General features: G+C 34.3%; 1 protein-coding gene and 1 long non-coding RNA gene across 6 annotated transcripts in view; both read right to left on the bottom strand.

Annotated features, from left to right (window-relative positions):
• Positions 1-397: 397 nt before the first annotated feature.
• LOC145934547 (uncharacterized) lies at positions 398-1,585 on the bottom strand. The gene is made up of 3 exons (XR_014425057.1): positions 1,192-1,585; positions 1,048-1,114; positions 398-442 (listed from the first exon to the last, which is right to left on the bottom strand). It is a non-coding gene; the product is annotated as an uncharacterized LOC145934547 (long non-coding RNA).
• Positions 1,586-8,340: 6,755 nt separating this feature from the next.
• The window catches only part of LOC145934021 (uncharacterized), a 307,073-nt gene continuing 302,628 nt past the window's right edge, over positions 8,341-12,785 (bottom strand). For all 5 annotated transcript variants that reach the window (XM_083034177.1, XM_083034179.1, XM_083034180.1 and 2 more), the window contains one exon: positions 8,341-12,508. In XM_083034177.1, the coding sequence (XP_082890303.1) occupies positions 11,760-12,508 (749 nt within the window). In that variant the 3' untranslated portion in view covers positions 8,341-11,759. The remainder of the gene's footprint in view (positions 12,509-12,785) is intronic.

Here is a 12,785-nt window from a genome sequence, read left to right as displayed (position 1 = left end):
TGAGAATTTTTCGGGGCCAAACATTTGCGAAATTATTTTGTTTCTAGAATGAGCCATTTCACAATAACACAATATTTGTATATTTTAATATATAACATAGAAATAATCGCCAGAAAGTTTTAATCGTGTTCATGAATATGTAAATGTACATGAACAAAAAAAACGAGAATATTTAACACTTTTATTTGCTTGTCATATATTATTTAGTTTTTTCTTTTTAAGAAAATTATGTATTTTATTGTTCTAATGAAAAAGTTAACATATAATTTTTAAAATCTTTTTTATATAAAGTTAACATATAATATCTTTACTTTTTTCAAAATTGCGCTCGAGTTAATTTCTGGTGATTAATCTACATATACAGATAATGTTATATGTATACATGCAATACACTCACCGATACGATGCGTAGCAGCGGAGCTCTATGGCACAAAACGTTCATCTATAACATAAAATACACAAATTATATGTATACAAAATAGTTTTCAACATAATTAATATCTTGAAAAAGTAAAAAATGTGCAATAAAACATTTTTATTCGTACCGTAAAATATATTTAATAAAATTATGTCATGAAAATTATTAAACTTTTTATTTATTTTTTAGATCTAAATTTATATACAATATAATAAAATTTAATATTTAAAAAGTAAGTCAAATAATTATAAATTGTATAAACAATATTAAAATTATACATATATATATAATAAATTTTTTTATCGTTAATTATTTAATTATAATAACGTTTAATGTAATATTTTTTTTATTTTTCTGTAAATTGCTTTAAATATCCATATTTATTTGTTTCTCAAATTATTCTTTTTAATTTTATTCAAAATTCTTTATATTAACTTATTTTAGACTTTGTTTTAATAAAAATTTAAACAATAAATTTATATAAATTTTATATATATATAATATATACATAATTATATAAATTATATATAAATTATATATATAATTTTATATTTATTTCTATATTTCCATAAGTTATTTATATAATTATATAATATTATATAAATTTGTTTTAATTATAATCTGCTTACCACATGGTTGCTCCGCCGTTGCCCGATGCCTCCCAGACCTCCTCTTGCTGCTCCTCTTTTCTTCGTACTATAATATATTATACATAATTATATATTTATTTATATATAATATAAATTTAATTGTTTCAATTATAATCTGCTTACCACATGGTTGCTCCGCTGTTGCCCGATGCCTCCCCGGGCCCCGGGCCTCCTCTTTTGTTCGTATGCTCACAGCGTCTTTTCGGCACTTACACAGCACACGTTCGCGAAAATACCATCACGCGCGCGTATTAATCAACAAAGGAAAATAATCGCACGACAATTTGAACGACACTCCCGACGTAAATATGCTAATCGTACGCGACTCTATATACGGCACTTCCGATTTTAATCACACGATGCTTTATGCGAAACTCCCGACATATTAACCGTACGTGACTTTTCATACTTGGGCACTCCCGCTTTTAATCGTACGATGCGCTTTTGTTAATTAATTATATACACGACGCATACTTGAGAGCACGCGACAATTAGGTTATACGAAAGGACGATCCTCGCGCCGAGACGCACGAAATTCACGCGAGATGTCGCAGTGATGCCAACCTAATCTAATTGGAAAATATCAGTCTCGCGATCAATCGATCATAGAAAAAATCTACTAACATAGAGCGCTTTACTCGGTGTTTTAATCGGGACAAGAGATACGTATCTGTCTCGATTTAAAAAAAAACTCTTCCTGTTAAAACAAAAACCCGTTCTGAAGCTGGAAGAAAATGTTTCTTTTCCCTGCTCGATCAAAATATTGTTCGGAGCACTTGTCGCGCCGAGTAAAGCGCTCTATCTATGTTAATAGATGTTTTCAATGATCGATTAATGCGAAACTGATATTTTCTAATTAGACAGTTGGCATCGCTGCGACTTGCCGCGTGAATTTCCTGCGTCGCGTCGCGCCGATCGCAGTTTCGTATAATCATAGTTGTCGTGTGCTGTTCTCTCAAATATGCGTCGTATATAATTAATTAACAAAGGCGCGTAAAATATGCGTACGATTACAAGCGGGAGTGCCCAAGTATGAAAAGTCGCGTACGATTAATATGTCGGGAGTTTCGAACAAATATAAGTATCGCGCGATTAAAATCGCAAGTGCCGTATATAGAGTCGCGTACGGTTAACGTATTTATGTCGGGAGTGTCGTTCAAATTGTCGTGCGATTTATTTTCTTTCGCTGATTAATACGCGCTGATTAATACGTGATGGTATTTTCGCGAACGTGTGCTGTGTAAGTGCCGAGAAGATGCTATAAGTACGAACATAAGGCGGAACAATCATGCGGTAAGCAGATTATAATTAAAACAAATTTATATTATATTATATAAATATATAAATAAATATATAATTTATATGTATTATAGTACGAAGAAAAGAGGAGCAGCAAGAGGCCCAGGAGGCATCGGGCAACGGCAGAGCAATCATCCGGTAAACAAATTACAATTAAAATAAATTTATATAATATTAGTAATTATATAAATAACTTAAAGAAATTTAGAAATAAATATAAAATTATATATATAATTCAATAAATTATATAATTAAATATATATATATATATATATATATATATATCGAGGATATATATAAATTATATAAATTTATTGTTTAAATTTTTATTCAAACTAAGTTTAAAATAAGTTAAGTAATATAAAGAATTTTGAATAAAATTAAAAAAAATAATTTGAGAAAATAATAAATATATGGATATTTAAAGTAATTTCGAGAAAAATAAAAAAATTATTACATTAAACTTAATTATAATTAGATAATTAATAATAAAAAAATTTATTATATATACATGTATAATTTTAATATTGTTTATACAATTTATAATTATTTGACTTACTTTTTAAATATTAAATTTTATTATATTGTATATAAATTTAGATCTAAAAAATAATTAAAAAGTTTAATAATTTTTATGACATAATTTTATTAAATATATTTTACGGTACAAATAAAAGTTTTATTGCACATTTTTAACTCTTTCAAATATTAATTATTTTGAAAACTATTTTGTATACATATAATTTGTTTTTTTTATATGTTATAGATGGACGCTTTGTACTATAGAACTCTGCTGCTACGCATCGTGTCGGTGAGTGTGCATGTATACATATAACATTCTCTGTATATGTAGATTTTAATCACCAGAAATTAACTAAAACGCAATTCCGACAAAAGAATAAAGAAATTATATGTTAACTTTATATAAAAAAGGATTTTAAAAATTATATATTAACTTTTTCATTAGAACAATAAAATACATAATTTTCTTAAAAAGAAAAAACTAAATAATATATGACAAGCAAATAAAAGTGTTAAATATTTTCGTTTTTTTTGTTCATGTACATTTATATATTCATGAACACGATTAAAATTTTCTGGCGATTATTTCTATGTTATATATTAAAATATACAAATATTGTGCTATTGTGTTATGGCTCACTCTAGAAACAAAATAATTTTGCAAATGTTTGACCCTGAAAAATTCTCAAAAACATAATACAATATTTAAATGTATACTGAAAAATTAAAAATAAAACAAAATGATTTCATATAAAGGAGTTATATAGAAGATTAAATCTCCAAGAATGCTTTCTAAGAGTTTCAAACCTCAATCAAATTTAAGAGAGAACAATATATTTATTTATTAATTAGTTTTTCTTAGATAATTAATAATTAATTAAAAGTAAATTTTTTAAAAAATATTTTATTAAAGATTTTAAGTATTTTACAATCAAATTGGATTTCAATTTTTTCCGCTCACGAATGCGTAATTTTTTCGACGTTTTTACAACATAATTTATTGAAAGCGAAGTTTGCTTGAACTAAATATGAAGGTTTTATATTATTTTAGAATTTGTTTTTAATCTAGAGAATATTTATCTTATTGTTATGTGGATAGAGATCCACATTTTACCTGCCGAAAAAGACACAAAATCGTCAAATGTCCTAATTCGTAATAATTTGGAACATTCGCAATAATTTTTGTAGGAAATATATAAATCCGTAATTTTTTGATATATCTATCTACTATTTTTCGATATATCTATTATTCGCAGATCAGAGATTCTTTTTTTCTCTGATAACTATAATTATATGTAATAATATATAATTTGCACATGAAATTATTATTATTAACAAAAACCGAATTTTATTGAACAGATTATTCAGAATTTTGTTATTATCTTTTTATCGTTAACGATAAAATGATGTATGCATCTTTGTTTTGAATAACACTTAAATACTATTTTTACTTTTTTTATTTTGTTATTGATTTTATCTCGAATATGTATCAGTATTTCTTTATGGTTGATAAGCCAAATCTTTTACTAAATCGTCCAGAGTGTTGCTCTTCTTTATAGGATCAAATTTATTAAAATGATTGCTCAATCTCGGAGTAGCGAAGAAAGAGTAATATAGATTTTTCGTCACTAAATTATTGAACACATTATTTCATTATTTTAATTTATATTTTTGTGATAAATTTATATTACAAATGTTTTATAATTTATAATGTTTATACGATTAATTTCAATGTCAATATGGAACTGTTAATTATTGATAGCTTGATCACACGCAGTTAGTTAACAAAAGTTAATTTTAGAAACAAAATAAATAAAAAATAAAATTGAAACATGATATTCTTAATTGAAAATTTAACTTGCATACAAATCTGAACTATTTTGCATTATATAATACTTTCGCATTTATTTTTTAATTATGCGGGGGGTAGAAAAAGCATTTAAACAATTAAGCAACTATAGAAATAGCTCAATATGTGCAATCTGGAAATTCATCTATAACGAAACACAAACATTTTGTCTTTTTGTGACAAAATTCCTGCAGATATTCTTCTTGATTTATATATTCCGAAAAGAAAAACAAATAGAAGCGATGGAATTTACTGTAATGCAGTAGACTTATAGCACCGTATACATTGTTTTTTGGGTGGGAAATTTTACTTCTTTTACATAAAATGTTAAACATTCCTACATAGCAATAATAAAACTAATTCTTATTCTGCAGATATTGATATTCTGTGGAACAAATGAATAAATTACTCAGCAATTTTTTTTATGTTGTTGCGAATTACGAAAAACAAACGAAATATAAAAGCATTTGAGACCACAGTATTGTTCTTAATATCCTTACGTTACTGCATTTCATGTAGTAATTGAAAGAACAGAAGAACAGAAATCTGAAGACTTCATTTTCATTTATATTTGATGTTCACATAGAATTGCTCACATTGAAACGTATATTTTTTTTATATATATACCCACATATTATATATTGGAACTTACGCAGACTTTCTTGATTTACAAGTTATCTCACCAGCTTTAATATAGAAATAGATGAAGCCGATTGCGCGGCTTTCTCGACATTACGCCCCGCGGAAAGAGAAGAGCGGAGAAAAAAAAGAGGATGCGTTCTCTGGTTTTATCTCGCCTCGGGTGTGAAGCAATCTCATGACGGAGCTTCATCCGGCACAACTATGCCAATAGCGATATCTTCGTTGATTCATTAATGTGGACAGTAATTAAGATTGTTATTGGCGTGCAAGAAGCGCAAAAGTCCCCGCGTCAAGTATAATCGATCGTTTTGCCCGATCGCGTCCGATAACAGTGAGACCGGTTAGAGTAGATGTCGATTACGATTTATAATACGCCACAATGAACTGGCATATCCTTTACGTGTGATAAATCTCGCGTAAGAAATACAGCGAACGGTACGTGCGAGGCTTTAGATTAGATTATGTTATTAAAATTACCGCAATAAATCTTTCGAGTCCGATTCCATACAATTGAGAGATAAAAAGTAACCGGATAAACATCTCTTCTTAACGACTTTATCGCTTAACGAATTTATAGCGCCGCTTCATATTTATATTTGCGATTATCCGTGCAAAATAAGTTAGATATCGCAGATTTATGCAAATGACAAGAGTCATTTATTACGTTACAATGTCATAGATAAATTTTCATTATAACGTGTTACAAAAGGTTTCTCTCTTACGAAAAAAAAATGAGAATGTAACGAAGTAAATAATACAGATATAACTGAATTCACCCGGCTAGGCTGAATTACCAGAAACCGTCGTGATTGCGCGACCCTAAAAGTTAAATTAGATCTCACCCCAGAGGGGGATGAAGAATTTGCTCACGAGTCGCGGGCAAAGAAGCTCGTCGAGTTATTACCGCCATAATCTAGCGTACTAAAAGTTCCCTGTTGTCCCCTGGGGTACGAAATAAAGCTTACGAATGGACACGTACATGTCGTAACGCTCGGAATGATTCTCGGAAGGTGCATTTACATACATTACTGAATGCTTTTTATTCTACTTTTTCTTCCGGAGATTTGTCCGATCAGCTCCCGATCAACGATCGCTCTTCTAGCTTGAACGAGTTGAAGAATCGATGATATGTTTCCGGCACGACATTACAAAGAGAATCTGTCCCCGTGAAATTGAATGAAAACGATGTCGTAGACTCCGTCGATTAATGTACGAGATAATACAATTGCAAGATCTTTATATTAACTATCTCCAATTAGCAGCTACGGTAGCTAGAGGCGGCACCGCTGACGTTATTAAATTGCACATAGAGACAATGAGCGAATTCTTTACGAACCAATGCGCATATAAAATGTACATTTGTGATTTAATTTAATTTCGCAAGGAGAGAGCGATGAGAGGAATAATGATCGTCACGCTGCACTTGGACTAACTGTGTTCTGCAAGAGATGGCTGCATTTCCCGGAGTTTCCGCAATTACGAGCCACGGCGAGCAGGAAGATAGTTAAATAAGAGGATCTTTCTCCAAGTAATGGCAGATAACCAAAGCGCGAAGTTTGCTTGCTCGGAGTTACAGCTAGCAGCGGACGCCGAGTCGTCCGTCACTCGGAACTTCTTCCCGCTAATGGTCCCGCGCGGCAGCGCGTAAAAGATGGGGTTTGGCGTACTTATGAAATGACATCGCAACGCTTAATGTCAGCGAGGCTCGTTAATCGAGTAAGAAACGTCTAATTATTCCGTTTGCGTGAATCTTGCCCGAAATAACTCGCGCCAAGAATGCCGCTGATTCTCGTTGGAGTTCGTCCGTGAAATTCGTTTTATATTCTTTGATCCTCCTGTCGATGAACTACCCGAAGCAACTGTAAATGTTAGAAATGTGTCGGAACTTTTCTCCGCCTGTAACAAAATACAAAGGGCCTTTTGTATTCGGAAACCTCGTAAGATATAACCGGGAAAAATGTTCGATGCCCAACAGCTGCTATAAAGAAATTATCGCAGTTTCGAAAAGATCCACTGGTGCCCGGATACTCGTACATTGATGAAAAGTTGAAGAATTATGCATTGACAAAATAATTAAAATTATTCACAGCGCATTTGCGCTTCTCTAATTAAATTTAGGCTGCAATGTGTATGCAAAGCTATACAGCTTTGTTTACTTGCAAAACTCATGAAATATATGTTATTAATAAGAAGATAAGAAATGACTGCTTCGTTATGAATCAACAATTTCAAATATTTATAAAGCCATATATATTTTTCGAGGAAATTATTTCATTCACATATTACGCTTTAATTACGTGTTAAGCGTTTTCGTTTGCTTTTAAAATTTTAGCAATCACCTAATCGCTTCTAAGTTGCTAGGATTTTAAGATTACGCTATTATCTTAATGAAGCACTTACCGTTTACTAGGCGCAACTGCTCCTTTGTTTCGTGGAGGAATAATCAGGCGGATTATGGAATCGGAAGTTTGCCAGGGTATGCGATTCTCGCAAAATGAAATACACGCAAGCACGAGATGATCCTCATTTGTATCTTCCATCGTTTATTTCTATTCACAGTCAATAAATTAACACTTATCGTTGAAAACCATACGAGAACCGAGAGACGATAAGAATTATGTGTGTGTGTATGTGTGTGTCTGTGTGATTTGTGTGACCATCTACAAATCCCGCAATTAACCAATAAATACAAAATCAGCTTATAAAAAAGGTCCGACGATGCGCGCTAAATTCGCGACCGCGATCGTCGTTCTCCCTCTAAATTGTGTTTTTTTATATCGTTTTTTTTATTACTTTATATGTACATTATATTCGTTAATAACCACGCGAGAAGAATGGACTAGACCGCTACGTAAAACGCTTAACTTCTTTCGCCAGCAAATCCCCGAAAGCGTCCGCGCGTCTTACGGCGCTTCTCGATTGACGAATAAATTTATCTAGCGATTTATCGCGCCTCGTCGTTTTGTTTTTTTTGTTTTTTTTGTTTTTACGAGGGACGTGCAAGACATAGGCCTTCTTTTCACATCGCCGACTCTATCATTTTCTCCTCTCTTAAGATTCGCCCTTAAATTATCTATTTTCGATTACTGCGCCTTTTTTTGGGGTCTACGATTAGAATAAGTTTACTTTACATCAAACGCTGCATAATTTCCCGAGCTAATAAAATCACTATCGTGTCTCTATTCGTACTCTCATAAACTCGTTACTAATTTAACATCCCCCCTTTTCCTTTCGCTTTTTTTCGCTCTCACACATGTACGCATACGTTCAATTTCAAAATCATCTCCCTCTTTCTCTCTCTCAGTTTCACCCCTCCCCCCTTGTCTCGTAATAATCGCTTCGCTCGTTCTCTACACTTTAGTATTCTCTCGATGGAACGGATAAACTATAGCAGACGTCATCGAAATATCATTTAATGGATAAGTCTTCTCGGCACTAATCGAATCGTCGAGACGATTCGTCTCACACAAATTCGTTTAAAAAAAAGGGTCCCGCGATCGAATATGTCGCATTTATTAATTAATCTTGATGTCGATGGAAGCAACTTGCGGTTTACATATTCGATCGAACCATAGCCGACTTCTGAACCGATCGCATCTTTGTTCTGCCTCCTTCAATTTGCTCTTCGTGTCGCGACAATGTTGTAAAAAAGAAGCACGCTCTCTCTCTCTCTCTCTCTCTCTCTCTCTCTACATTACACGTTAAATGATGACGATGTGAAAAATGTACATGTATCATGTGAAACACCTGTAGCTCTCAATAAATTCTTCTAACGTTATTGCAATGACGTATATCGAATAAGATAAGCGCTAAGTTTCTCAATAACTTTGACCTCAAACTTACCTGATCATTTGTAAATTCACGTGAGAATATTCGCGCTCTCTCTTGATCTCATTTAAATTTATCTCTGAAGATCGTATTAAGATATTCTACCCGAAACCGTGAATACACACACATCAAGCGCAAGTTTTTAATTTTATTTATATTTAATTAAACGGATTAATTAACGAGTCTTTAGTGCTTACCGTAAACGCGAAACACGGCATTGCAAGAACTCTTTAATATCACCAATTTTCCGTCAACGTGCTATTCGCCAATATCGCTTCGATCGTTCATTCATTCGGGATGGGTGCGTACCCTGAATATTTCTTCTACTTTAATTAATAATAATGCGCTTCGCGTCGAATCGTCTCTCTCTCTCTCTCTCTCTCTCTCTCTCTCTCACGCACTCTCGCACACAGCTAAAATTATTACTTACAAATTATTATTATCCGTCGGGGCTTCTCGGCTCCGCCCATGTCTGTTCCCGCAGCTCTTTTTCTGATTGCGCTCCCGCGTCTCGTAAATTCATCTATGATTTTACACTATACAAGAGATGTACAATAAAGTCCAACGGTACGAGATATATTGTATTATATCGCGCATATGTATAGAGCCTAGTCTAAAATTTTGGCAAACGGGCAAGATCAATACAAAACATCGTTAAGTTCTACGCGTGTATATATACATATATATATACATATATATAAACACACACATACACATATATATGTATATATACATATATTTATGTACATACAAAATCTCTGTAACTTTCAATATTTTCCTCTCTCCTGTGGTATGGTCAATATACACATGTACAGATTTACCATCGTGTCGAAGAAACTGACGATGAGTCCCATCGACGATGGGGGGGATTGTCGATCGTATATAGTAAGCGATGCGGCATAATAATCGGCGCCGTTTCATTTTTTGGAAATTTCGTATCAACGCTATTCCGTACAAAATTATGCGAAAGGTGAAAAATAAACGAGATATTCCCTCGCGAGAGTCGACGTTAGTTCGAGTGTATGCAATGAGGTTTATTGAAGTCGCGTAAATAAGCTAAGTAAGAGTGAAAAACGCTCGTAAGGCATCCTGTGCATCCGTCTACATCGCTGGATAAGAAAGATGGATCCTCGCGAGTTTCGCTATATATATGTATATATAATATTTAAGCGGAAAATTGTCTCGAGATGATTCATAACTATATCTCTCATATGGTTTATATCTTTTATATAGCGATGAGATCGATTTAACGTATAAAAGAGTTTAAAATATATATATAAGAGACCGCTATCTCTTATCGAAGAGAGACAAGAACTCGATAACGCTGGCAGTTTTTGACGGACTATATCGCACGTCAGACAAACTATATATATAGTGTTTGCAATGATTAATCGCGAGGTCGTCACTCAGATAAAATCGGCAGATAATAACGCGAACGCGAAATCAAAACTAATGGACGCGCATTCGTTTATATATTTACATACGGATCTCTTTATTCGTTCTTTTTTCTTCTTCTCGTCATCATTTATTTATTGTACGCATTGGATCGCGACGGCGATTCACGTCGTTCCTTTATTCTTTACCTATTCGATTAATCGATCGTATATTGCTACCGTATCACATAGTATTCGCTTATTAATTATTACTATTATTAATTATACAATTACGCGTAGGCGCGATGTGTGGCTTGGCTTGATTTCGATAAACCAAGAGCGGATCGGCAAGGTGTTGTTGTGATCGGAATGATGACCGGCAGTGACATCATGCTCAGCCTTGCTCATATCTTCGAACGCACCTCTTTCGAATTCGAATTAAACACGGCGTGAAGAAACTTCGCTTTGTCTTTTTTTTTTCGAGCAACTCTTATTACAAATTTAAAAATTCTGAACTTCAGAATTTTTCGCTCGTTTCGCGCGATTTTTTTTTTCGTCGCTTTACCCCTCTCTCTCTTCGCTATCCGCAAATATCCAAGATACAATAACAAAATATTCTCCCGACATTAATATCGGCGCGTGTCAAAAGATATTGGAATTTCTGTTCGCGCGTATTCGTGACAAAAATTATCAAACAAAGTAAGATCCTTTTATTAATTTTTTTTCAATAAGAATAACAAAAAATAAGATATTGCTTTGCGTATTCAAATCGAGATGCATTTGTACGCACATAATTTACAATGAGCGAACATAGCAACTGTTAATTATTATTATTATCAATCTCGTTAGAATTGCTTTAATTCTACTAGTTATCAGAGTGGAAGAAACATCTTGTTGTTGTTGTGACGTACGTTCATTAGGATCGGATCCGGAAGTTGTATCTTTCTTACATAATACAAAATATATGTCCGAATTATTGGTTGATCCCGACATTGTTCAACTTTCTCGTGAACGTAGCCTCGATCGCGATCACATAAATCTCCTTCGAATCTTAATTAAAGATGCTCCGTCGGTTCCCCATTAAGATCATCAAACAATTCTCTCATTTCCATATTTCTTACCTTCGAGCTCAAGATCGCGCCGCGACTCGTCGACTCAACGATTCGTTGCTGCTTCTCTCATTGGTAGCTCCCGTCGTTGTTCTGAGTTTTGCTGTTACCCTGGGAAGTCGGCGACGCCCTAGTGAAGCTGCCGAAGCTCTTGGTCGGCGAATCCGACAGGGCGCTAGCAGATGCGAGGACCTTGTCCCTAGGCGGAGGTGCCGAGCTGATGCTGGACGAGCTGACGCCGGAGTCGCTGGATTTCTCGCTGAGGCAACCGCGTTGACCTAGACTGGTGACGTTGCTGGTGCTCTCGAGGCCAAGGTCACCGGTACCGCCGACCATGTACTTGACCATGCCGCCTAATTTCGGGCCACCTTCGCAGGCGTCCTCGATGACCACCGTCTCGCCGAAGTTACCTCTTTTCGCGATGTATCGCACGTTGCCGCCCCGCAGCAACGGCGACTTCTCAAACTGGTTCTCCTTCCTCTCTACCGGGCCGGAGATCGGTATGTTGGGATGAAAGTCGTCCTTCGAATCGGCCAGACCGCCCTCCGTAGCGGTCGCACCGCCGGCGCTCTTCGTGGTCGCCGTTGACGCGCTGTCCAAATTATTCTCCCTCGACAGGTTCGTCGACGTCGTGGTGGATTCCGGGCTGATGGTCCGCCGACTGGTCGTATTCTTGTGCGCGTCGTAGCAGCCGGAATCCCGCGGGAACTGCCGTCGGTTAAAGGGGGAACAGTGACCGGACGTCTGGCCGGAGGTTAAGACCAGACGGCTGACCTCGTCGCCCTCCGAACTCGAAGCCAAGTCACCTTCGCTGCCCGCTGTGAAAACAGATGAAAAAAAAACACGTGCTTGAGATTTCGCGATTAATTCAATTTATCTTCGTGAGTCTAATAATAGATGTTAATAATTTTGAAAAAATATATGTATATACATATATGTCCAGGATATTATTTCTTTCTAGAAATTTTTATTTTTTGGTGAAAGATAAAAACGAAAGTTTAAATAAAATTTTTAATTTTTTATTCTTGTATCTTATCTCTGTTTTAGAGCAAGCATTACAGCTTAATATTATATTAGATTTTTTTCAGATTAAAA

Source organism: Prenolepis imparis, unplaced genomic scaffold (genome assembly GCF_030444845.1).
Source record: "Prenolepis imparis isolate NDT839.2.m4 unplaced genomic scaffold, iyPreImpa1.0 SCAF_3, whole genome shotgun sequence".
Lineage (NCBI taxonomy): Eukaryota > Metazoa > Arthropoda > Insecta > Hymenoptera > Formicidae > Prenolepis > Prenolepis imparis.
This window is presented reverse-complemented; position numbering and strand designations above follow the sequence as displayed.